At 31.1% G+C, this 27506-nt stretch overlaps 5 protein-coding genes across 6 annotated transcripts; all 5 read left to right on the top strand.

Annotated features, from left to right (window-relative positions):
- Positions 1–990: 990 nt before the first annotated feature.
- Positions 991–2666, top strand: LOC120269418. The gene is made up of 2 exons (XM_039276753.1): positions 991–1219; positions 1512–2666. The coding sequence occupies exon 2, from the start codon at positions 1519–1521 to the stop codon at positions 2404–2406; it is 888 nt and encodes a 295-aa protein (XP_039132687.1). The 5' UTR covers positions 991–1219; positions 1512–1518; the 3' UTR covers positions 2407–2666.
- A 1862-nt stretch (positions 2667–4528) lies between these two features.
- Positions 4529–8382, top strand: LOC120269351 (heat shock cognate 70 kDa protein 2-like). The gene is made up of 2 exons (XM_039276688.1): positions 4529–4831; positions 6457–8382. Exons 1-2 carry the CDS (start codon positions 4618–4620, stop codon positions 8190–8192), a joined length of 1950 nt encoding a protein of 649 aa, XP_039132622.1. The 5' UTR covers positions 4529–4617; the 3' UTR covers positions 8193–8382.
- A 793-nt stretch (positions 8383–9175) lies between these two features.
- On the top strand, positions 9176–11378 carry LOC120269352 (dof zinc finger protein DOF5.1-like). Of its 2 annotated transcripts, XR_005539139.1 has the most exons (3): positions 9295–9364; positions 9463–10424; positions 11193–11378. XR_005539139.1 is itself a non-coding variant. In XM_039276689.1 (2 exons), exons 1-2 carry the CDS (start codon positions 9314–9316, stop codon positions 10330–10332), a joined length of 921 nt encoding a protein of 306 aa, XP_039132623.1. In that variant the 5' UTR covers positions 9176–9313; the 3' UTR covers positions 10333–10754. The 2 variants fall into 2 exon arrangements, 1 of the variants encoding a protein (XP_039132623.1); XM_039276689.1 differs by lacking the exon at positions 11193–11378 and having other exon boundaries at positions 9176–9364; positions 9463–10754.
- Positions 11379–15576: 4198 nt separating this feature from the next.
- LOC120269279 lies at positions 15577–16674 on the top strand. Its single transcript, XM_039276610.1, has 2 exons — positions 15577–15651; positions 15787–16674. The coding sequence occupies exon 2, from the start codon at positions 15787–15789 to the stop codon at positions 16528–16530; it is 744 nt and encodes a 247-aa protein (XP_039132544.1). The 5' UTR covers positions 15577–15651; the 3' UTR covers positions 16531–16674.
- A 4028-nt stretch (positions 16675–20702) lies between these two features.
- LOC120269336 lies at positions 20703–22331 on the top strand. The gene is made up of 2 exons (XM_039276672.1): positions 20703–20735; positions 21388–22331. The coding sequence occupies exon 2, from the start codon at positions 21388–21390 to the stop codon at positions 22135–22137; it is 750 nt and encodes a 249-aa protein (XP_039132606.1). The 5' UTR covers positions 20703–20735; the 3' UTR covers positions 22138–22331.
- The last annotated feature ends 5175 nt before the right edge of the window (positions 22332–27506 follow it).

Genomic DNA, 27506 nt, shown 5'->3' with positions numbered 1-27506 from the left:
CCAGTGAACAAGTCTACTCATTTTTGGTAAAATCATTTGTTTTTGTGAATAAAAGAAAAACTGTTTTATAGATTATATATATATATATTGACAAATTTTAAAATTAAATTTGGAAATGGTCCTTTGGCTGGACCCAATTGTACTATTTTAAAATGATATTTAATATGCATTAAATATCATTTTAAAATATAAAAATATTGTGGGAGTTATAGATAATTTCCACCCAATAACTTGTGGAATTAAATATCATTTTAAATATCATTTTAAAATGATATTTTAAAATATAAAAATATTGTGGGAGTTATAGATAATTTCCACCCTAATAACTTGTGGAATCAATATAACTTTAGTGAATAATAGAAAAACAAATCTTTCATAAATAGTATATATTAAAAATTAAAAAGAAAAAGTAAATTCGGAAACAGTCCTTCGACTTGACCCAATTGTAGTATTTTAAAATAATATTTAATATATCCATTAAAATCATATTAAATACTTTTTTTAAGAATAAAAATAACAATACGGTCCTAGTACTATTTTAATTCTCTAACAAACCTCCAAATTTATTAAATCCCCAAGTTGTTACTAATTTTTAAATTAATATATTTATATTAAAATTAAAATAAATTTATAAAATTATTTCCTATCTTATTCTCTCACTTGAAAGAAGACTAAGTGCACCTTTTTTTTTTATTTTCTTATGCTGGCGTCATGTCGTGCTTATGCACCGTCACTGTAGTAAAACAGCTATTTTTAATATTTTATTATTTTGATAATTAAAGATTAAAAAATAAATTGAAAAATCATAGTACTATATAATTAGAATGAAAATATATAGGGAGTTTTTGGTAATTTTATTTATAAATTTTAAAAACAGGAGCGTTATATAAAACGGTAAAAAAAAATACTAAGGGACTTATGGATAATTTCATGTCAATAAATAGCGTGAATAAAATGGGATGAGAAATATAAAATTTATTGGCACTGAAGAAGCGACACCGCCCTTTTGAGATGCTGCCCATGTGAGCGACTCTCGAACCACGCGACCTTCCCAACCATACAATCATCTCATTGGAACCCCATTTCCGCAATGATATCCAGTTTTGTTCTCTTGTTTTCTAGTGAAAGCTGAGAAATTTCACAAAAAATGGTTGAGTGTCTATGTTTATGCTGTTTTTCCTTTTGTGTTCTCTGTTAAAGCTCGGGTCTTTCATGTCTGGTATGTTTTTTCAGTGTGATTTAGGGTTTTTAAGCTTGTTCTGTTGAGAGTTCTGTTGTTTTTGTTCTTGATTTTGAGTGAAAGTTTGTATCTTTTCAGTTGTTGTTGTTGTTTTTTTTTCTAAACTTTGTAGCTTGTGATTGTGAGTGTTGTTTCTAGTGAAAGGTTGAATTTTTGTGATTTAGGGTTTTTTTGTTGTTCTTGTTGGGGAGTTTTAGTGAAGCTTGGGATGTGAGAGTGATTTCTGCTGAAAAGGTTGAAACTTTGTGTCTTTTTGTTGTTGTTTTTGAAGGGATTGGATGAAAAAGATGAGAGCTTTGAACAGTTTAGGGATTGGGCTCAGTTTGGTGTTTGGATGTTTGTTGTTGGCTCTTGTTGCAGAGCTCTACTACTTGCTATGGTGGAAGAAGAGGTTTTCAAACAGGGATTTGGAAGCTGATCATTATGCAAGTCCAGCAAAGGAAATCTTCTGCTTGTTTTGCTGGAAAAGACCATCTTCACTGAGCTCCACTGCACTCAATCCTCAAGCCATGAATTCCAGTGCAGTTGATGATGATCACAACCATGGTCACCAACTTCATCTCCATTCCAACTCTGGTAAAGACCACCTCCTCAAGTCCTTTGATAGTGAAGAAGGTTTAGAGTCAGAGCTCATGAGGATTCACAATCTTCAAGGTCCTCCAAGGTTCTTGTTCACCATAAAAGAGGAGACCAAGGAGGACTTAGAGTCAGAGGATGGCAAGTCCAAAGGTGGGAGGAGTAGGAGAGGCTCTAAAGGGAGAAGCCTCAGTGATGTGCTTTTCCCTGTTGAGACTCCATTCCTAACTCCTCTCTCTTCTCCTCCCTTTTTCACTCCTCCATTAACTCCTTTGTCTTACTACTACAACCAACATGGCCTCAATCCTCTCTTTGAATCCTCCAAGCAAGATGACTTCAATAGTTTGAGGTCTTCTTCCCCTCCTCCAAAGTTCAAGTTCTTAAAAGATGCAGAGGAGAAGTTGTACAGAAAAACATTGATGGAAGAAGCATTGAAAGTTCACAGAAACAATGGTGAAGAAGAAGATGAAGATGGTTCCTTTATAACTATTATTATTGGGAAAAACAGAGACAAAGGACACCATTCAAGCTCCTCACAAGTAACACCATTGTCTTCATCTCCTTCAACCATTAGACCTTCTCATGCTTAAAACATCATATTATTATCATTATTATTACTGTTGTTCTTGATGTTGGTGTTGTTGTTGATGAGTTCTTTGTCAAAAAGGAGAGAACAAAGTCTCAATTGTTCTTTCCATTACTTTGAGACAAGTTCACAGGCTTTCCTTTTTCCTTACTTTTGTATTCCTAGCATGATTTTGTCTTTGTTCATTTGTCTAAACAGTGGAAAGTTACTGAGAAGATAATGCTGTGATCCTGTGATATATATTACAAAATGGTTGTCAATTCATTGATGGTACCATTTGTCTAAACAGTGGATGTGTTTTTCTGATAATACACAGTTTGAAAGGGATTCACTTGCATTGTTTATTCCATAAAGGCTCTCAAAAGCCAGTAAAAGAAATGAATGATGTGAATGTGAAGAGTTTATTAGCTGGAATGCACTTCATTAGACTTTTGTTTCACTTTGGTTATCTTTGAAATTACTGAATTACACAACATTCACTGGGAGTTGTTGAATGGTCTATTAGAAATTGCTGTTGTTTTCAACCTTATTGTCTTTGTTTTCATATACATGTTTTGTTTTCATATTAATTCATATGTTTGTATTTTTTGTTTTCATATTAATTCATATATTTTGTCTTCGGATATTAATTGGTGATACGACAATAGATGTTAATTTTTGACGGTAACGTCTGTGTTTTTGCATCTTTGTTTTCATATCGTATGCTAAATGTCGATGTTGTCGACAACATCATATTTTTATTAAACTATTCAAAGACTTGAAATAGAACAAAGACATAAGTGAAAATTATAATATAAGTTTTAATATTATTTTGTTTGTTGTAATTGGAAATGCTATATTTATTTTTTATTATTTGGTTTGATATAAATTAAAGGGTATAATTATTATGTAACTAGGTTCATGAGATTACCCTATTATCAACTATTAGCATTAAGTATTTGAGATTCATTGTTAAAATTAATTTAAGTAAACAACTGATTATTTAATAAAATATTTATTAGATTTAAAAATATTTGATATTTCTTTAATTTTATTACTTAAAAAATTTTATAATAAAAAATACACGTTTAATAAGGCCAAGGCCATGATAGAGTTACAAGGCCCAGCCCACGTAGAGTTACAAAGCCGTATTATGGATTTGTAAATAAACCCCTATAAAAATTTAATTTTCAATTAACAAATAATTCTAAATATTTACTTTTCTAACATAGTAGAAGGCAAATTAAGGAGAAATATTGACTTCCTAATATATATTAAAATGTGAAGTACATTTTACCATTTGTCCTTTTTCCTTTTAATTTTTTTTTTGATATATTTTTAAAAATTAGGTTACGTTTTTGGTAACATCTATTTTTGTAAAAGTTATTAAATAACACAATTCTCTGTTTTCGCGAAAGGTGATAGTGTGTGGTGATCAAATTTACTCTTTATTAGTAGAGCTATGCTTTCTCATAAGAGCTCTCCCGCATAGACCTGGTTAAATCCAGTGATTTTAATTAAAACAAAAATTAAAGGGACTTGTAATTGTAAATTATCATACAATTTATTATTTTAATATTTGAACAACAAGGAAACCACAAACTATAAATTAGTTTAAATGAGATACCAAAACCTTTATAAAAAATAAAATTTTCATAATATACAGTGATTTTGAGTTTAAATTTTTAATTATATATATAATATATATATATATATATATATAATTAAAAATTTAAACTCAAAATCACTGTATATTTGTTTTACATCACCACTGATTTGTTCATACATTGATATAAAAAGCCCACTCATAGTTAGTTTAATTTTTCATAAATAAACAATTAAAAATAAAACAATCAATTAATCATTTGTTTGAACATGATTAAATCAAACGAATGTTGTTAATTATTTAACACGCAAAAACATTTTGGCGCCGTAATAATCTCAAAGCACGACACGCGAATCTCAAAGCACAAATCAAGGGCAACGTCGCCAAAAAAAAAAAGTAAAAAAAAACTCTATGCGACCATCCGCATAGAAACAAGCCCATCATCAACCGTTGTTTTCAAATTGTGCGGTGATCTACGGTTTCAGAAGCTTCTAGAAACCCTAACTTCTCTCTATATAAACTCGTCGTTCGTCTTCCTCTTCCCTCCCTCTCAAACCCTAGCGGCGGGATCCGTGCTTCTCTTTCTCTTCTCATCTCTCTTAGCTCCCGATCGCCAACCTCTTCACGGCAATGGCTGGCAAAGGTGAAGGACCAGCTATCGGCATTGATCTTGGGACCACGTACTCTTGCGTCGGCGTCTGGCAGCACGATCGCGTTGAGATCATCGCCAATGACCAGGGGAACCGCACCACACCGTCCTATGTCGCCTTCACCGACACTGAGCGGCTCATTGGTGATGCCGCGAAGAACCAGGTCGCCATGAACCCCATCAACACTGTCTTCGGTGAGTATCTCTTTGTTTAGATCTGTTATTGCTTTTAGATCTTGAGGTTCTTTGATTTCTTGTTGTGGTTCTTCGTTGTTGAGTTTGATGGATCTGTTTTTGTATGTACGTCTGTGGATCTTTCGATAGTTTTGAGGCTGTTGGTAGCTTACTGGATCTAGGGATACGCCTATCGCAATAAAGATCGCATATTTCATCTTGCATGTTTGAATGCTTGATGCTTAATCTGGATTAGTGTCAAAGCTTCATTCTGTTGGTGATTTGGTAGTTTTTAAATGGTCGTTAGGAACTGTTTAGGTTTTGTTTTTAGTGGAAAATTAATTGATTAATAAAGGTGGCCATTTGGATTGAATTGAATGCACAAAATGATTTGTATTAATTTATGTGCTTGATTTATTGTTGTTATTATTTTGATGAAGTGGTTTGTTGGAAGTTGTTGAAGCCATAGCATTGGTGAACTATGACAGGAAGGCTGTATATTCACATGAACATCTAAAACTAATAAGAATTTCTTTCAATTTGATGTTAAGCTTTGATTTTTTTGGCTAGATGATAATGCTTTTTCATAATTCAATCTTTGATAAGTTGTGTTATTGATATTTAAGTGTAGGCAGCACAAACAGGTTTCGTCTCTTAACTGATAGGGATTATGCTCTCTGCATGAATGCCAATATTTGTTTAGTTCTTCATTCCTTATTAGAAGTTGGAATTTCTTAAAGAAGCCTTCAAAATTTAACCTTTTCTTTTATATTTCGGATTTCATGTAAATTTTATTGTCCTTTTTTTATGGTAGGCAATTTTGTGTGTTGGTGTTTGATTTGGTTGTTATTCTACTGTGTATTTGCTTGATGTTTTTAGCTGCATATTTTTAAAATTGTTATTTTCTTAGTTGGATGTTGATATTGCAGTAGTCGGATGGTTGAATCTTCACGTTCATTTGGTTTTTATGAAATGGAGATGTTTTCTTTCTTATCTAAACCAAGCATTGTGAAAAAGGCAACTGATCCGAATGGCATTTCATATCTTGAAAACTCTCTTAAGTTGTCATTTTGTTGGTATGTTTTTAACTGTGTGGCTTGATTCTTGTATCAGTAGTTTCTATGCTTTGCTTTATCGAGTCAATTCTCTTTCCTTGTTTTATATGCTAAAATATCATTGAGTATTGTATAGTCCAGTCCTTGAAGGTTTGTTTTCATACTAGACTCCCTGCTAGTTGCAATATGAATGTTTTCTGCTTGCAGTATGCTGCTGGTCCTGTGGCTTGCTGTAGATTTATCCAAACTATGAATATCCTATCCAGCACACTTAAAAAGTCTTTTGGTTCCTATCTATTGCATTTTTCACAGATGATGAAGTTGGATTGGTCTATGTTTTACCATGGGTGAATACTATTGATAAATTTCATTTATAAGACTAGTATTAATGTATTCACTGATAACAGATTCTATAATTGTCGCCTAGAATATTTCCAGTGTTAACTTCAGACCAATTTTCCTTTGGGCTGTTGGTTGCTTTGTCCATCAATCACCAGGACATTTTGTTTTCTTTCATTTTCTTTTAACTGCTAATGATTTGTGACAGGCTGAAAATGTTAACATCTCATACTCATCTTTTATACTTTCCAGATGCCAAGCGATTGATTGGCAGGCGTTTCAGTGATGCTTCTGTTCAAAGTGATATCAAGCTCTGGCCATTCAAGGTTATTCCTGGACCTGGTGACAAGCCCATGATTGTTGTGCAATACAAGGGTGAGGATAAGCAGTTTGCAGCTGAAGAGATCTCCTCTATGGTCCTCATTAAAATGAGAGAGATTGCTGAGGCATACCTGGGATCAACTGTCAAGAATGCCGTTGTCACTGTTCCTGCATACTTCAATGACTCCCAGCGCCAGGCAACTAAGGATGCTGGTGTCATTGCTGGTCTCAATGTTATGCGTATCATCAATGAGCCAACTGCTGCTGCCATTGCTTATGGTCTTGATAAGAAGTCTTCTAGCAGTGGTGAGAAGAATGTTCTCATCTTTGACCTTGGTGGTGGTACCTTTGATGTCTCCCTGCTTACCATTGAGGAGGGTATTTTTGAGGTGAAGGCCACAGCCGGAGACACTCATCTTGGCGGTGAGGACTTTGACAACAGAATGGTGAACCACTTTGTCCAGGAGTTCAAGAGGAAGCACAAGAAAGACATCAGTGGCAATCCCAGAGCTCTTAGGAGGCTGCGAACTTCTTGCGAGAGGGCCAAGAGGACCCTCTCATCCACTGCTCAGACCACCATTGAGATTGATTCTCTCTATGAGGGAATTGATTTCTACACCACCATCACCCGTGCCAGGTTCGAGGAACTCAACATGGACTTGTTCAGGAAGTGCATGGAGCCAGTGGAGAAGTGTTTGAGGGATGCCAAGATGGACAAGAGCACTGTCCATGATGTTGTGTTGGTTGGTGGCTCTACTAGGATTCCTAAAGTTCAGCAGTTGTTGCAGGACTTCTTCAATGGAAAAGAACTATGCAAGAGCATCAACCCTGATGAAGCTGTTGCCTATGGTGCTGCTGTTCAGGCTGCCATTTTGAGCGGTGAGGGAAATGAAAAGGTGCAGGACTTGCTTCTGCTTGATGTGACCCCTCTCTCACTTGGTCTGGAAACTGCTGGAGGTGTCATGACCGTGTTGATTCCAAGGAACACCACCATTCCCACTAAGAAGGAGCAGGTCTTCTCTACCTACTCCGACAACCAGCCTGGTGTCCTCATCCAAGTCTACGAGGGTGAAAGGACTAGGACCAGAGACAACAATCTTCTTGGCAAATTTGAGCTTTCTGGCATCCCACCAGCTCCAAGAGGTGTGCCTCAGATCACAGTTTGCTTCGACATTGATGCCAATGGTATCCTGAATGTATCTGCTGAGGATAAGACCACTGGCCAGAAGAACAAGATCACCATTACCAATGATAAGGGCAGGCTCAGCAAGGAGGAGATCGAAAAGATGGTTCAGGATGCGGAGAAGTACAAATCTGAAGATGAGGAGCACAAGAAGAAGGTCGAGTCGAAGAACGCATTGGAAAACTACGCCTACAACATGCGGAACACAATCAAGGATGACAAGATCGCCTCCAAACTTGACAGTGCTGACAAGAAGAAAATCGAGGATGCCATCGACGGGGCTATCCAATGGCTGGACAGCAACCAGCTCGCCGAAGCCGATGAGTTTGATGACAAGATGAAGGAATTAGAGGGAATCTGCAACCCCATTATAGCAAAGATGTACCAAGGTGCTGGTGCCGACATGGCCGGAGGAATGGATGAGGATGGTCCTTCAGCTGCTGGTGCTGGTGGTGCTGGTCCTAAGATTGAAGAGGTTGACTAAATAGTTCTTAATATTATTTCCTCAAATCTCTATTACTTATCTCCACGCAGGGTTTTTATTATTTACCATCATTTAGAACTCAAGTCATGGCCTTTTCAAAATCAGTTTAGGCCATGCATTTTGTTTTGCTACGATTTCATGTTTTTCCTTTTTTTTTTTTAAATTTTTATTTAATATTTCCAGAGAACAATGATATTTTATTTTGGAAGTCTCTCATATCTCGTTATCCATGTGCCTGGGGAACCTTTAGTGTAGGACACAATGCACGTGGCTGAGGATCCACCGTCCATCCAGCAATCACATCAGACAGACGACGAACACATCTTGACCGTTCATAATAATGAGCAACTTTTGGGCCGGGCCCACGTCCCTTCCTTCCTTCGAGCCCGATCAACATACTTCACAACCACAGTTACGGGCCCACCAGCCACAGGGGACAGCCCCAGTACAATGGACGGACAAGATGGGTCCCACGTGCCTCGAATCTCCTTTCTTACACAAACCACCCTACACTTTCATCAAATTAAATTAAAAATAAAAAATAAAAAATAAAAAAAAGTTGTACAATAACGATAACCACTAGAATATAAAAAAATGCAAGAAATAAGAGTCCAATATTGACCACTAAGTGCTTTTTCAAACATTCTCATCTCTGTTAAACAAGGAATAACAAATTAGGGTTTCTATGTGCTATCTATCTATCTAAAACCTACCTTTTTTCCATTTTTCATGCACAAGCAGCCATCCACTAAATAACTAGCTCTCCCTCTCTCTCTCACACACACAGTATAGCTAGCACTGGCAACAAACCCAAAGAAGCTTAAAGCTTAAGGAAAACCCCTTCCATCCATCTCTATCTATCTATCTATCTATCTATCTATCACAGCAGCAGCAGCAGCAGCAGCAGTAACCCTACCACCCTTCTCCACATAATATTAAAGTCACCTACCAACAAAAAAGATAGAAAGAAAGATAGATAGCTCCTCTCACTCCTCTTCTTCTTCTTTATCTCCTCTTCTTCTTCTTTCCTTTCCTTTCTCTTCTCTGCAATTCTTAGTGGATGTGATTCTCCCACCACCTTCCTCCTTTCCCATCCAAAAAAATCCAAAAACCCAAATAACATGGTCTTCTCTTCTCTTCCTCTCTATCTTGATCCACCAAACTGGAACCAGGTAGCTTGACATCTCTCTCTCTATATATAAATACATATATCGATCTCCATGTATAATATTCCTTCTTTTATTGTTTATCACTTGTTTTTTTTTCATAGGAACAAGTTGGTCATCAACCTGTGCATAGAAATGGTGATGGAGATCATCCTAACCAGACTACAAACACTCACAGACCAGGATCAATGGCAGAAAGAGCTCGTCTTGCTAAACTCCCACAACCTGAACAAGCACTTAAATGTCCTCGTTGTGATTCAACCAACACCAAGTTCTGTTACTTCAACAATTACTCTCTAACTCAGCCCAGACACTTCTGCAAGACCTGCCGGAGATACTGGACACGCGGTGGCGCTTTACGTAACGTTCCGGTGGGTGGTGGTTGTCGAAGAAACAAAAGAAGCAAAGCTAGTGGTAGTTCTTCAAAGTCATCTTCATCCTTATCTTCATCTGCTGCTGTTTCTACTAGTACTGTTGCTGCTGTGATGCAATCTCATGCTACTGTTCCTCCTCAACTACCTCCATTCATGGCTTCTTTGCACTCACTTCCTGATTATGGAGCTGCTGCTAATCTTGGTCTTAATTTTACTGGAATGCAAACAATGGATCATAATCATGCAGCTCATGAGTATCAAGCAACTGGGATTCAGCACATGCCACAACTTCCTTTCTTGGGAGGATTAGAGTCCCCGGTACCGATGTCGGTCCCCGGGCTTTTCCCGTTTGAAGGATTCTCCGGTGAAGTTCATCAGAAGCAGTCAAACTCTGGAATGATCACTCAACTAGCTTCAGTTAAAATGGAAGAGAACTCTTTAGCTCGTCTGAGTTTGCAGAGACAATTTTTAAGTCTTCCGGGGAGTGATCAGTATTGGAACGGTGCTGCCGGAGGAGGTAGTACTAGTATCGGTAACTCCGGTTGGGCTTCCGATCTTCCCGGCTTCAATTCTTCGACAAACGGCAGCAGTGTGTTGTAGTTCTCTTGGAAGCTTGAATTTTTTTTTTCTGATGGCTTCAAAGAAACCAAGTACTTTGAATAGGGAGCTTCATGCAAAGATGATCACTAGAGGTACCAAAAAAAAAAAAAAGATCTCTAAATAAGATCAGCTTTTGCTTCTTGTTTTTTATGATCAGTTTTACTTTCAGAGTTTCTGTTTATTAATTTCTAGTTTTAATTTCTGTAATCTTTTAGAATTTTTATATATATATAATATCTTGTTTGATGATCAAATTAAGAATCAAAATCACATGGAAGAGACAGACAGACAAACTACTTTTACTTTGGCAGTAGATGATGCTACTTAGATTTGATTTTGGTTTATTTATCTTACATCATTAGATTAGATTAGATTAGATTAGAACCTATATGATATTATGATCTATAACGATAACTTTAAAATAAAAAAAAAAAAACAGTAACAAGAACAAGCCAAGATGTCACTAAAATCCATGCAGTCCTCTAAGAATTCGTTAGAATAAACCTCAAACAAGGACACAAACACACTCATGCACTGAAACAATAAAAACAAGACCATGCTATATATATATATATATATTTATATATATACATCATATATGTATTATAGAGTGAGCTTGCGAAATATATGGAAATGAAGAAGTAGAGAAAGAAGTTGGGCAAGTGTGTGAGACACAGAGGGAATCTGGGTTTTCGTCTGCTTTCTCAAAAATCAATGCAGTCAGTCAGTCAGTGGCCCTTGGGAATAAAGTTAAGGGTCCCATGCAAAGGACTCTGAAATGAAAGAGAACACTTTGAAGGTCTTTTGTTTTTATGACTAGATGCATCATTACAAAGCTTACTTCTTCTTCTTACTTGCAGCAGCTAGCTCTACTACTAACAACAACAACAACAACAACACATGCACTGCATCATGTGTGATGATTCAAAAAGAAATATTGAGACAAACTCTTCTTTCTTTGTTTTGTTTGAATGCAGTGAGGTGGATGATGAGTTGTGGATAAAACTTCACTTTTTCCATTTATTATTGGATGGATGTTATATGACATTGAGATCATGAGAGACATGAGTTTTTAGATTCGGTTTTATTTTGAGTACTTTGCCTAATAATGCATTTCGTGCATTCAAATTTTTTGTGGGGTTTTCTTATTTTTGTGATATATTCATTTTATTTTATTTTATTATATTTTTGATAAAGTTTTTGTGCATTTTAGGATTTCGGAACACTTATAAAGATTTTTATTAATATAATACATGGAATAAATTTTTCAGTGAACTAGGGATTCTTACAATGATGTTATAAATAACATGATTTATAATTTTCTTTTGTTAAAATATTTATAATTTACTTGTTTAAGATTTGACATGTGATCTTAATATACCAACAAAAACATAAAATAATGTTAAAATATAAACTTTAATTATTTAGTGAAATTTATTGTTGATCAATCACCTATATTGGATTAAATATGTGTTCGGTTAATGAGGGATTTTTATAATGTTATTATGAAGTAGATTATTATATATGATTGTTGTCATGATCTTTAGCTTTAAGATTTGACATACAACTTTAATATGTATACCAAAGATATATATGAGAGAGATGTTAAAATGTAGACAATCATTAATTAGTGAATTTTACCTTTAATTGCTCACAAACATTGAAGTTAACTTTCTTGACTAAGAAATTAAATTTTGTAATATTAATATTTCCATAAAGGTGATCACTATATATATATATATATATTTTTTCCCCCATGTCTCATATAGGGTTTAATTGTTTAGAATTTGATATTTAGTCTATATATTTGGGAGATATATATATATATGTTAAAATGTAAACCATTCTTAACAAGTGAATTAGTTTATCTAATCCCTCCATGGTTAATATATAGTGTTGTATTCTAATATATTTTTTTCTATACAAAGTAGATCCTTGTAATTCTTTTTCATGATTTTTAGAACTTCACATATAGCGTGTCATATATAGTTATATACCCAAATTATCATAAGAGTGATGCTAAAACAAAAAAAAACATAATACACTGAATAATGAAATTTATCCTCCTTAATCTCATTTCTCTTATCTAGTTTACTATATATATATATATATATTCTCTTTTATACTTAACTAGTGAATTAATTTATCTCTAATTAATCACATGTCTCCAACTAAAATAACCCATTAAGTAATTAACTAAAACTTATTATAATATTCTATAAACTTAGTCCTCAATCTCATTCCCCTATCTAGACTTCATACCTTTTCTCTTTCATACTTAACAGCTTCACACTAAGACAAAAATCCTACCTAGCTAACTACTACAATTTATCTCTAGCAATTTAGTCCTACCTCTCAAAGTTCTTATAATATTTCTATAAACTCAGTCCAGTTAGTCCTCCTTAATTTAAATTATATATATATATATATTGTGTGTGTGTGTGTTGAGAGAGAGAGAGAGAGAGAGAGAGAGAGATGAGAAGAAGGAAGAGAGAAGGAAGACAGCTTTAGCTTTTATGAAATAAGAGTAAGGGGCCACTATGAACTTTACTGTTGAAGTGTCCTACATAACTGAAACAATGAAAAGAGACACAAGGATGACTTAGCTTGTAGGAGAGTGCCTTCCACTCTCTCCTACATTTCCTTTAGCTAGATTCCCCACATGTTCTCAATGATCATTCCCACCATATATATTTATATACATGAATGCACATCCCTTCTCTATTGACATGCATGCATGGCCAATATTTAATGTTCTTCATATCTAATTAATGAACACACACACACATATATATATATGTGTGTGTGTTGTTCTTCTTGGGAAAACATTTCAGAGATGAAAATGTTTTATTGTTTAAGTGCATTTATAGATAATAAATAATAGAATAATAGCAGGACAAATGTGAGGAATCTTTGATACACTGACTGAATTTATTATCTTCAGTCACTTCAAAATGTCTAACCTGTTAACTTCTTTGTCTATATTCATGGAGTTTTATGTTCTTCAACTTATGGATTCTTATTCTTATGCCACTGTAGCCAAGGACATTTTTATATATGTTTATATATAAATTATATATCTATATATTTTTATTTTCATATTTGTAGTACAATTATCAAGTACATGTGCACATCCAAAATCAGTTAGCTAGAATGAAAGGCTTCTCTTTCCAAAAACTAGCAAATCATAAATATCAAGTGTTACATTAATATATAGTTGAAAATTTTATCATATATATGGTTTGTTTTGTTTGTTTGTTTTTGTTTTATAAAAAGTAGAACAAAAGGCTTTACTATTAGATAAGTTAAAACAAATAATTCATCATCTATATATATATATATAATGGTGGGAAGTCAATTTAATTAATAGGCAATAAAGATCCTAGATTTTAATCAATCCTTAGATTTTATTAATACAATATGTTTGGTAGCTTGAATTGTCTTCTTCATTTGGCACATCAAGTCTTATTCGGTAGACGACAACATGATCTTTACTAATGTTGATATTATATTTAATTTGATAAGTTGGACTTTCTTGCTTAATTTTAACTTCTTGCTATTTTTGGCTTCATTACCAAGTTAACTTTTCAAAATGAATGATTTACATTAATAAATAAAACGACATTAAATTAACTAAACTTCTTTTTAATTATACAAAAAAGGAAAAATAAGAAATTGGATTGAACTTCCACATGAAACTTGATAATCAAGGAATTGAACTGTGTGGTCCAGTATATACATATCATGACAACTATAAAATAGACAAATTAACAAGTCAAACAACAAACGACCTCTCATCACTCCCAGGGTCCACATTTAATTAATTATATATATATATATATATTAGAAATAAATTGTATTCAATCATCGTTAACACATTCAACTTGAGCTTAAATTTTAAATTTCTTATGAACATATTATATCATAAACATTTTTAAAAGATGTATATGTTGCCTTAAATTATCATCCAAACACTACAATGTGATCAATTTGGTGAAGTTGAGGTTGCAATATATAACTTTAAGCTGCTTCCCACGGGACCGAGGATTCCTCGTCTCAAAATTCCCCGTCAGGATTCCAACGGGATCGGGGAATCTTTGCCTTTATTATTATTATTATTATTTTTTCTATAATATTACACATGATATATACACATCATATATGAAATTAAAAAAATAAATAAAATATTTCTTAAAATAAATATAATATATGTATAAAAAAAGCACCAAACTAATTATTACAAATAACATAAAGTTTGAAAGTAAATTAAAGATACAAATTCATTTATAAAATTCATAACACAAATATTATTACAACAATTTCATATTTCATTAATTTTTTATAAAATTCAAATATTTGGTCATTATAATATTATGTTATTATTAAAATTTTTAATAAATAAAATTAATTATATGAGTTATTTTTTAATATTTGGTCATCAACTTTCCAATTTCTAAATCTTTCTTTAATGATTAATTTTAGATTAAAAACATATAAGAAGACAAGTGTCTCTTCTACTTTATTAATTTCCTTATAAATCTTGTTTTCTTTGCTCAAATCAAACTTATCTATTTAATTAATTATATAGCCAGGAGTCAAGAGAATTTGAATATATATATATAACTAGGAGAGATTGGGCCCGTTCTTAATTATGGTGAACTTTCATATGCCCAATCAATTCATGTGGATCGAATTCAAGAGTCATATATCCGCGTTGGAAATTTCCAACTTTATGATTGTGTTTATTATTTGAGTAGTTGACATGAGTCAAAGTCTCTCCAAGTAGAAAAATAAAGTTTACAATTTCATGTTATTATAAATTGATTAATAAATTAGGTGTAAAAATTAACTTCATTGGTAAAAATGATTAAAATGATGTTTAAGAAAAATATTGTTTTTTTTTTTAAATTAATATATACCAACATGATAAAAAAATATATAAGAAAAGAACATGACAAGACTTAATTCTACCTTTTGATAAACATAATTCTTGTTTTAATTTTAATTTTAACTTTCTTAACATGTTGATTAAAAGCTTTGGTGTAGTTTTAATTGCATATATAGTAATTTAAAAATAATGTTTAACGTAGCCAAAGATATGGATGTGACATTCATGAAAATCTTAAAATTAAGGAGAATATTCTTCCTTAACCCTAAAGGGAAACTACCTTCAAAGTACAATGAAGTTTCCATTATATTGTCCCCTAGTTATAGTCAATCTCCTATATATTTATCCATGTAAATGAAGGAGAAAGGAGTACTACTAAGTTATCTTTCTCTCTTGTGTGGAGTTATTAGAAGAGCTAGTAGCAATTCAAGGTACAATATAAAATCAAATTCATGCAATTAGTTCTATCTATAATGAATTATTTCATTTGAGTATTATCATGCATATATTGCAATATTAATTAATCATTTACTTCATTCTAATATTTTGGTATTCTTAATTTGTAGATGATTGAAGAAGAGATAGACCATCATCCAAGCCACCCAGGCTACAAGCTGAAACAAGAGAACATGGAAAGACCATATACTTGTGATGGTTGCAAGGAATTAGGGTTTGGCACTTGCTACACATGCACTAACACTGCATGCAATTTCCACCTTCATAAAGACTGTGTATATCCTGAAGAGATCATCTCCCACCCTTTCTTCCCTAACCTTTACTTCCATTTCCTCAAAGAAGGTTTTCCAAATAGATATTGTGATGCTTGTGGGAAGGACATCAATGGCTATGTCTACCATTGTTATGATAAAGGCTATGACTTGCATCCTTGTTGTGCTAAACTCCCTCATGTTTTTGAGAATGTTTCTACAGATGAAGGAGATGAAGTGAATCTTGTTCTTGAGAAGAAGGTGAGTTCCAAGTGTTATAAATGTGGGAAAAAGAAGCTATCAAAAGAAGTGGAGAACACTTGGTCTTATGTATCTCAAAACAAGAAAGTCCACTTCCATGTTTGTTGTGTCAAGGATATGGTGTGTCAGAGTTGGAAAGATGGTTTACAGATTGAGAAAGTGGATGCTTGTCCTAAGCTAAAGGTGAAGCTTTACAAGGAGAAGAAATGGATAGGAAGTGGAAGTAAGTTTGGGAAGTTGAAGAAGGTTCTTAAGATTGCACTGACTCTCATTATTGCTGCTGTGATTGGTGATCCCACTGCCATGCTTGTTGGTGTTGTTACTTCTCTCATTACTCATTGATTTGGTGTTGTACTTTTGTTCCTTTCTTTCTTTGTTTGGTTTGAGTTTAGTTTATTATCAACTACTCTTTCTTGTATAACTTTCTTTTGATTGGTTATGTCGGAAACATTTGGTTAAATAAAAGTTGAGGAAGATATACAATTGTCCGTCTAAATTATCATTGTTGTCCTCTTAATTTTCTCATCTCTTTCTAGTGTATTATATATACATACATACATATATATATATATTTTTGAGTAAATATATACATACATATTTGTATCTATAACATATATATATATATATATATATATGAAGCAGAGTCATTAATATTGGTGCATGGACTTTTCAACTCAGTGCATTTGTCCATTCACAAGACCACACACTTTAATTGCTTGGCGACATTGACCAATTTAAGAGTCTAATTAGCAAGTCTTTCTTTAATATTTAAATTGAGAGAAAAATATATAAGAAAAACAACAACCTTAATCAGACTCATTAATTAGTCATCTTTCTTGTTTTAATAATTTTTTTTATCAAATATTTATCAAGTTAATTAATGGTGTAATCAGCCAAAAAAACTAACGAGATATGTACTTAAAAATTATAACATGGAGAGTTGTTGGTGAATCCTTTTAAAAAAAAATTACATTGACCAAATTTATAAACAATTTTCGGGCATTAAATATTTCCTACTACATTGTTGTTTCATATTAATAGCTTGTATAAGTCAAGGTACTTTGTCGAGAAGAAAAATAAAGCTTAGTTACGAAGCAACATATATATATTTATTGTGGGCCTCGGCGGGGAGTGATGGAGAAATTTCTAAATAATGATCAATAAATTAAATTGATACAAAAAAAATTATGTATTATAACCAATGAAAATGGCCAAGCAATTCACTAGTAAATTAACTAAACGAACACATTGATATTTAGGGGTGCAATATATATTTATATATATTTTTTTAAATTAATACAAACATGCTATTACGGAAAAAAAGTTAATAAATCTATCTCTTGGGAAGATTTTATTTTTATGTTTTTGAGCATGCGTTTATATTAATTTTTTTTCATAGTATATTTTAAGATATTTGGTTAGCAAAGATATTAAAGTGAATTAGGTTTCATATATTCAAGTGAGATGAAGCTTCGATCATTTGGTGGCAGTCAACATCCAGAAGAAATATATGAACTTATTATTTTTAATTAAATATGAAATTAAATAGCTCGGAAGTTTTCATGGCAGTTGTGTTTCATTGGAGGAACGCTTTTTCAAAACAAGAAATTCATATGGAAGAACTTAATTATATATTTTCTGTTAAATTTCCTACTACACTGTTTTTTTTTTCTTAAGAGTATATATATATATATATATATGAATTTAATTATATGTTTTAATTGGTGATCTTTTAGGCCATTTGTCTTAAAATCACCTCCCTGTGATGCATATATTTTGTTATCTATATGAGTCTCACATTTAAGGAATTTGTTTGATTATAATATATGTTATGTTACCTTAATTTATTACTTAATTAGGCCTCAGCCTCTCCTCTAGTTAAGTTAGGTTTTTCTTTCTCTTCTAAAATTTTCTAACTTTTATTTATTTATTTTCGGATTCTTTTTTGTTTTATAAGTCGTTTTTACCGAACCATTAAGTTTCAAAATCATGAACTCAAATGTTTTGTTTTTCTTTTATCTCACAGCTTCACTTATATATATATATATATATATAACTATTCTTCATGTCCTCCTTTGAAATATATCACCATTTATTAAATATAATATATTTTAAATATGTTTTGAATAACTCCATATTTTGGTCCAATCACTCATAATGAGGATGTAATGTTAGGCAGTGAACTTCATCAATCCTTACCAATTGTATATAATGATGTGTTTTAATATGTTTTTTAATTTGTTGTGTGTGAGCGTATATATACATTGAGACACTAGTGATTCATTGTTACACAAATTAAAGGGTGATATTTAATGTTGTCTTTAAAATAAAAAAAAAACATATAATTTTATAAAATGAAAGGTTTTGCTCATTTTAACTAAAAGAAAACAAATTAGTACCACTGATTGATCACATGTGACTAAAATGTTTTGCTCATTGTCACATACTTATATCTTGCTAATTATTATTGATAAAAATGATAAATTAAATTACGACTTCTTTGTCACAATTAATTAATCAAATATTAAAATGATCAAATAAGAACAATAATTAAACACATGTACACTTCAGAATAATCAAATGTAATCAAATTAATATAATATTAACTTATCAGAAACAATTCCAACATAAAAGGTTTACAATTATTTTCAAATTAAAATTAAAAATTATTGTGCTTATAAAAATTAATTAATTTGCTCACTTTCGTTGAGAATAACTATAATCATTCTTTATCATTTAATGAAATCCCTTGCCTCCCTTTTTCAAAGCTATTTAATTATTTCCCTCCCATTGAGAAAATTTTTGAAATAATTATCAACTATTAAGTTATATTATTTTTACAATATTTAATACATCATTGATTTTTTTAATAAATAAAAATAAAAATAAAAAATCAATACTTTGTTGCGTATCAGATTTAAATCCAGTAAAAAATGGGAATTTTTCATACGGTTATTCTTTATAAAGTAAACAAGAAGTTTTACTATTGGATAATTAAAACAAATTTTAATTCCACTGTGTAAACTTTTTTATATTATATTATGTATATATTAGTGGGAAGTCAACTTAATTAATAGGCAATAAAAGGCTTAGGTTTTAATTAATGCCTAGATTTTATTAATAGAATGGTAGGAAGAAATGTCTCTATCATTTAGCACATTAAGTCTTATTTGCTAGACGGCAACAAGTTCTTTATTGAGATTAAAATTAATAAGATGACTTGAACTTTTTGAAATAATGACTTGAACTTTTTGCTATTAATTTTTAGCTTGATTGATTAGTGATTACCAATTTAATTAAATTTCTAGAATGGAAATGATAAATATATAATAAACATGAATAAAACGAAGTTAGTTAAAGCTAAACATTTTCTTAATTGGTATATATAAAATAAATCTAAGAAGTTTGGATTAAACTTCCATATGAAACTTAAGGATCAAGAAATTTCATGGTCCAGTCTTAATTTAATATATATCATAACAAACATAAAAGTAACTAATTGACAAGTCAAAACAAAGACCAACGTCCTCTCCATCATTGTAAGGGACCAGACTAAGATATATAATTTATTTATATATCTTTTTCTTAGACTTCAATAGTGTAAATTGCATCAAATCAACAATATAAATTATCATCAATATCATGGTTCTCTCATAGAATAACAATGTGATAATTTGGTGAAGTTGAGGTTGAGCTAGCTTCGGCTAATTAATTGCTTACTAATAAGTTTTGAATAATCATGATATATATATATATATGAAATCTTATTACATAACTACGTCCGTTGAAAACACAAATTAGTCTTGATATTTTTCTATGGTTCATGAACATTCATTTTAACACTGAGAATGTGTGTCCATTCACAAGACCCCACACGTCTATTGCTTGATAATGGTCACCTACTTATGAACTCTCCAATTTCAGTCTTTTTTTTTTTTTAATTTTTAAATGCAGAGGACAAATTGAACTATTAAGGATATGAGAGTCAAGAAAACTTGAGCATACATGAAAATATATAACTCGGAGTTCAAGAAAAAAAAAAATAATTTGGAGAGAATGGGGCCTCTAATTTTAAACTTTATGAACAAAGAATTGTAGAGCAAACCGTGTTATAAATTTTCAATTTCATTGTTGTCTTAATTTGCTATAATACAAGTTGATTTCAAAAAGTCAAAGTCTTCTCCGAATAGAAAAATAAAGCTTGATTAATTAATTATATATAAATTTATCTCTTTAAAATTTTTTATGTTTTGCAAGGTGAAAATTTTCTAATTGATTAATAAAATTAATATTCAAAAATTAATGTTGATATATAATTCTTGTTTCATTTTTTTTAAAGAAACTTAAATAATATTCCAAGAAATTTAACCAAATGTATGTATATGTGACAAAAGAGAAACCACCTTGAAATTACTGTGAAAGTTCTCTTGTTTAGTCCCCTTAATATAATCCATTCCTATATATATATATATGCATGTATATAGAATACTAACTAATTAGTTTTCTTTCTTTCTTGTGTGGAGTACTTCGAAGAGAGGCAATTAAAGGTATGCTATCTTATCAAATTCATGCAATAATTATATAGTTCTATTTTTAGCCTATTATTTCCTTCTAATATTATCATAGTCTAGCTTTATTTTTTCAAGGATTAAGGTATATTCATTTATTTCTTAAAGATAAGAGATAGAAGCAAATATTCAAAGTAACTACTCATTTCCTTATCATGTACTTTATTCTTCTTTTATCAAATTTCTCTCCTTAACTAAATAAGGTCCCCCTACATATTAATTAGAATTATAATTCATCAAACAATATATATATATAGTTAGATATATATGATCTTTTCAAATTTCCCACCAGTCGATCTCTCTTCCTTCCTTATAAACTCTTTAGTATTTACACCGCTTTATCATATTAAAGAGTGTAAACATACATATAAATCTAATGATTCATCAAATAATATACCCTTTTTTTTCTCTCTTTCTAATTTCATCAGTCGATCTCTTCTTCTTTTAAACTTTAGTATTTACACCGTTTATTTTATTTTATTTTTTCATATCAAGGTATTAGACATACATATAAATCTAATTAATGATTCATCAAACAATATACTTTTTTTTGTTTTTATATCTTTCTAATTTCATCAGTTGATCTCTTCTTCTTATAAACTTTAGTATTTATGGTTATCGTTTTTATCAGATGATTATTGAAGACATGATAGACCATCATCCAAGCCACCCAGGCTACACATTAAAGGAAGAGAAAATTGACAGACTATATACTTGTGATGGTTGCAAGGAAGTAGGGTTTGGCACTTGCTACACATGCACTAACACTGCATGCAACTTCCACCTTCATAAACAGTGTGCAAACCCTGTAGAGATCATCTCTCACCCTTTCTTCCCTAAGCTTCACTTCCGTTTCCTCAAAGAAGGTGGTCCAAACAAACGCTGTGATGCTTGTGGGAGGGACATCAATGGTTATGTCTACCGCTGTGATAAAGAAGACTTAGACTTGCACCCTTGTTGTGCTAAACTCCCTTATTATGAGGATGTGGTTATAAATGAAGGAGAGAAAATAAGGCTGGTTCTTAAGAAGAAGGTGAGTTCCAAGTGTTGTAAATGCAAGGAAAAGAAGCTCTGGGGGGAAGTGAAGAACACTTGGTCTTATGTTTCTGAAAACCAGGAAGTCCACTTCCATCTTTCTTGTGTGAAGGATTTGGTGTGTGAGAGTTGGAGAGATGGTTGGCAAATTGAGAAAGTGGATGCTAATTGGCCTAAGCCTAAGTTGGAGGTTTACAAGGAGAGTAAGTGGAAGGGAAGTGGAAGAAGTAAGTTTGGGATGTTGAAGAAGGTTCTTAAGATTGCACTGACTTTTGTTATTGCTGTTGTGATTGGTGATCCCACTGCCATGCTTGTTGGTGTTGTTACTTCTCTCATTACTCATTGATTTGTTTGTTGGTTAGTTGGAATATATAGTACTCTTGGTGATGGAGCTCTATTTTTACTTTGAGTGTTTTCTATTTTTCTTTTCTTTGGTAGAGTTTTTGTTTATTTTATTTTCTTTGTTGGTTCTCTGTACCTGTTTCTTTTTTTTTCAATAAATTGTAATTTATTTATTTTTATTATAGTACTGTTATCAAATCTTTCTTGTATTAATTTGTTTCTTTGAGAAATATTAAAATATTTTCATATATGTACAAATGTCAAATAAATTAAACTAAGTTGTTTATTATGTGGTTGAGTTGATCTAATGATTGTTATCATGGGCTTTGTCATAGACATGTGACGGAAAGATGGATATTTGTCGATCGGTCCAAATTAATTATCTTTGTCGTCCTCTCATCTCTTTTCTTGTTGTGCTTTAGTTGTTATATATATATATATATTGACCAACTTTAGTTTTAAATAATCATAATAAGTTTGAAAACTAGTTAACTAAATTCAAACAAATATTAAGCTCAATCTATGTTGCATGAACAATTCAACACTCTGAATTTGTCAAGAAAGTACACTTCAATTGATTGATAATGACTAATTAACTTAAGACTCCAATTTGCAAGTCTCCTTAATTTCCATCATGTTTAAATTGAGAGATAAATATAAATCTTATCATGAACTTAATTCATTTGATGATCGTTCTTGTTTTAATTTCTTTGATCAAATATTTATCAGATTAATGATGTAATCCACCAAGAGGACTTGAATATATATATATATATATATGAGACATATATATATATGAGACATATTAATAATTGACCTTCCAAAATAAACAATTGATGAGAAATCTTGCAAGCGAGAAATTTCCTACTGCATTATTGTTTTATACAAAGTGCTATGCATTTAATTAGTCAAGGTCTTTCTTTAATTTGAGTAGAAAAATAAACCTTAGTTATGAAGCAAAATATGTTTTTCGTGGACCTTAGGAAGAAATGATGGTACAATTTCCAAATAATAACTAACAAAATCAATACAATTAAAAATTTATACATAGTTTGGTCTATGTCTACTTGCCAAATAGCTATGAAAATCTTCAATACTAAGTTAAGCAATCACAATGATGTTTGGGAGTGGACGAAAAATATAGAAAATATGTGTTTGAAAATCAAACTGACGTACTATAAAATCGGAGGGAAAAAACATATTAAGAAATCTATTTTTTCAAAGGGAGACTTTTTTTTTTTTTGCAAAGTATTTTTGAGATATTTTCGAAGAAAAGTTAGTTTTAAAAGATATTTGACATAATCTATGAATGTGACGTAAAACTCTAGAAATTTAGACGAAATTGGTTCACCATTAGCAAGAAAAAGAAATAGTAATTCAAGGTATGTATACGTTTTATGTTTAATGTATTATTTTTTTATTTTTTTTTTCTTCTTTCTCTATTTCTTCAATGAGATCATAATAATTTCTCATATATATATATATAATTATTATATTATGCAATTTTGGCTTTTATTAGGACATACAAAAATATGAATTTTTAGGCAGTATATATAATTATACATTTTTGTATTAGTATATATGTATGTGAATTAATTTTACTATTCTATCCTAATTATTAATTTTGTTAAAATACTTCCAATCAAGTGCATTATATTTAGAGTTATTGTAATTAAATTTAGATCCATCTAAAGATCTATAATAATTAAAAGTTACTAGAGTTTTACAAATGATTTCATTCAACCAAACACTCTCTATAATTAATACACTTGATTCTTTGCAAAGTTGAAATTTCTCATTGTCATTAGCTTTGTTGGGGATGTTAATTTTGGCACTCAATTGATTAATTAATTCAACTAAATTAAACTTATAACTTCTATTTATACTCTCATTCCTACTAACTTAACCTTGTTATTATATATGTGAAGCATGCATACATATAAATACATTATTTATAGGGATAATGTGCTCCCTATGCACACAAAGTTTCAATTTTTACTGGGCTATTTATGTATATGTGCCTTAATTTCATTTTGACCTATGATAATTTCTAACCTATTAACTTGTTTGTCTGAATTAATGAAGTATTAATGCTTAATCCATTCATTAATTAAGTACAAACAAAAAACAACAAATTAAAACTTGGCTTCATCAACATCATCATGAGATCCATAGACTTTTCAACACTGATCTTGATTTCTATTGACTGGCTTTAGTCTCCAATTTTCAAGTCTTTATAAAATTTAGAGAAAAATATGACAAATCATAATTAGCCTCACTAACTTCATTTACTCATCCATCATGTTTATTTTACTCCATTAAACACAACACCGCAAAATTAATATTTTTCAAATTCAAAATTTTAAACAATTTTTTGTGAATATAAAAAAAACCATGTAACCAAGTAGAGAAAAGCCAAGAAATAGCCCCTTTTTATTATCTTTTCTTTTCGGTGTTTGTTATGTCTTTTCTCTTATTCTTCAATAAAATTGTAGTTTATTTATTTTTATTAAAAAAAAATTAAGGGATAATTGGGATGAAAACTTTAGAATACCATGTCATCAAATTAATTATTTAAGTAGCTAGTCAACAACCAAATCTATATATATATATATATATATATACGAATTGATCATTTCTAATAAATATATGAAATTAAATAACTTGCAATTATTGGTGGTGATGTTGTGTTTTGATTGGAGGAGCACTTTCTTTGAACCTTGTGGACCAACTTCTATAGAGCTTTTGTTTGAACCTTGTGGACCAACTTCTAGAGAGCCTTTGTTTTGTATTAGAAATTTCCTCCTGCATTTGTTTTTAATGAGTAGTTTACATGTCCATTCTAGGAGAAATTAATATTACCTATCGTTGAAACATATCTAATGTTGAGAGAGAGGATTGAAAAACCTACTTTATATTATCAAGGGATGGTTTAATTAAGTTATATATGTGCTAATGTATACATGTTCATGCACTAACACAAAATTAAAAAAATTCTTACTTTTGATAAATTGTTAATTGAGGGGATTAATTAATTTGTATGGTTTGAAATAGTAATTTTAAGTAAATTTCAAACGAAAGGCCGAAGATTTTTAGTATTTTCAAATCTCGGAAAATGAGAGATTTCATCAAAGCTAATAGGTTGTGTTAATGAGAGGGATGAAAAAGTAAATAAAAAAAAATTAAGAAGTATATGAAATTATTAGAGGGACTATGGAGAAGATTATGAGAAGCTACATGCCCCTATAAGTAATTTTTCCTAATTATAAATAAATAAATATGAAGTACTAGCTAGCTTCCCGTCTTGACATCTCACCTTAAATTGAGGGAAATAGAGTTTAAATAAGTCATTTTTTTTTAGTGTGCGTTTTTTGGAGACGAGAAGGTAAGTCTAAATATTTTATGATAACAATATTTAATTAGCAAATTTCATGTATGTATGTGAGTTAAAATTCTCCTTTAATTATTAATTTCATTGTAATATATATTATCATCATGCATGTGATCTTCTACTTGTATGTATATATCTAGCTCCAAGTCCTTTCTTTCTCTAATTTTATGTTAATAGATATAATAATAATAATAATTCTACTAGTGCTACATTTTGATATACATTTATACAACCACAAGTCATAATTAGCTAAGGGTTTTCAGTTGATTATTTTGTTTTTATTTCATATATGTATTTCTTTAATTTTATGTTAATTACTGGCTAGAGATGATAATAAATATTTGATATATAATTGAAAAATGGAACCACATTGCATTAAAAAAAGAAAGATAACAAATACTCCGACCACTAGATGTGGTCAAGGAGAACAAAAAGAACAATCACATAGGGGTCACCACCCCCTAAAAAGAAAGAAAGTCTCTCTTGTAGTTATTTCATTTTCTCATATTTTACAAAGATATAATCATAAAGGATAAAGGAATTAATGATCACTGAAATTCTGTTATTTTATTATTATTTATTAATTTATTCATTTATGTTTTGCATCAAATTAATAGTCTTACACAGGCTTAATGCACAAGGTTGAATTTTGAAGTTGCTTATAATTCTATTTGTCTCTGTTTCTCTAGAGAATATTTTAGAGCAAATTAAGGAGAGATGCATGTTGAACAAAACCACCATGCATGGCCACAACCTTAAGCTATCTAGAGAACATGCAGAGAAACATTCACATGTGGTGGCTGCTTGGAATTAGGATATATTTTTTTGCCACTTGTTACATTTGCAATGACACTAGTACTGCATGTAACTTGCACCTCCATAAAGAGTGTGCAAACCTTGAAGAAATCCTCTCCTATTCCTTATTCCCTGGTCTCCACTTCTATTTCCTCATATATAAAATGTTTTCCAAATAGATATTGTGATGCTTGTGGGGAGGACATCAATGGCTTAATTTGTCTACCACTGTCCTGATAAATTAATTAAAGGCTTTGACTTACACCCTTGTTGTGCTAAACTGCCTCAATTTTCTGTCCTGATAAGGACAAGCAATTCCATTTCCATGTCTCTTGTGTCAAGAAGATGGTTATATTGAGAGCTGGAGGAGTGATTTCAAAATTGAGATAAGGGATATGCTTATCCTAATAAATCCTGTCAACCATCACAATAAGAATTAAGTTGCTTATGGTTATACTCAAGCATCACTACAAGATTAAGTTGTCTAACGTCAAACATCATCACAAGGTGCATGATCAGAAGAGGAGAGAATTAAGTTGGAATTATAGGTATTGGAGGGAGAAGTTTGGTAAGTTGAAAAATGTGCCCAAGATTGCAGTGACTTTTGGCATCCCTGCTGTTGTTGGTTGTGATCCTACTACCACTGGCTTTGTTTTGGCAGCAATCCTTAGCTCAACATCAAGCTTTAAAATTAATGTAAAAAGTACTGGAGAGCAACTTGGAGTAAATTTAGGAGTGAATTTCGGAAGAGTAAATCTGGGAGTAAATTTGTGAAAAACTTAAGAATTACCTCAATACACACACATATATATATATATATATATATATATATGTGTGTGTGTGTGTATATGTTTTGTTATGTTATCTATTATTTAGGGTTATAGTTCCTTCTTGTTAAATTTTTCTATATTTTTTAAATTTTTCTAATTTTTTTTCTATTTTTTTCTGTAAATTTTTTTTTAAACAACTAACAGTTTATTTTTTTAAACAACTAACAGTTTATTCAACTGAAGAGGTTGGTTCAAATCTCAATTTGTGGGAGAACACAAGTGTTTTAGAACTCAACTTCTCATGTGTGGTTATCACTGACATCCAACTAATCCACATTTATCAAATAAAAAAAAATTTAAACTAGTCTTGTGACTCTTGTGCATGCCTTGTTTCTTTTATTACACACCTTGTCTTCT

This window comes from Dioscorea cayenensis, chromosome 9 (assembly GCF_009730915.1).
Source record: "Dioscorea cayenensis subsp. rotundata cultivar TDr96_F1 chromosome 9, TDr96_F1_v2_PseudoChromosome.rev07_lg8_w22 25.fasta, whole genome shotgun sequence".
NCBI classification, from domain to species: Eukaryota; Viridiplantae; Streptophyta; class Magnoliopsida; order Dioscoreales; family Dioscoreaceae; genus Dioscorea; species Dioscorea cayenensis.
The sequence above is the reverse complement of the archived record's forward strand: the minus strand, read 5'-3'. Positions and strand labels throughout refer to the sequence as shown.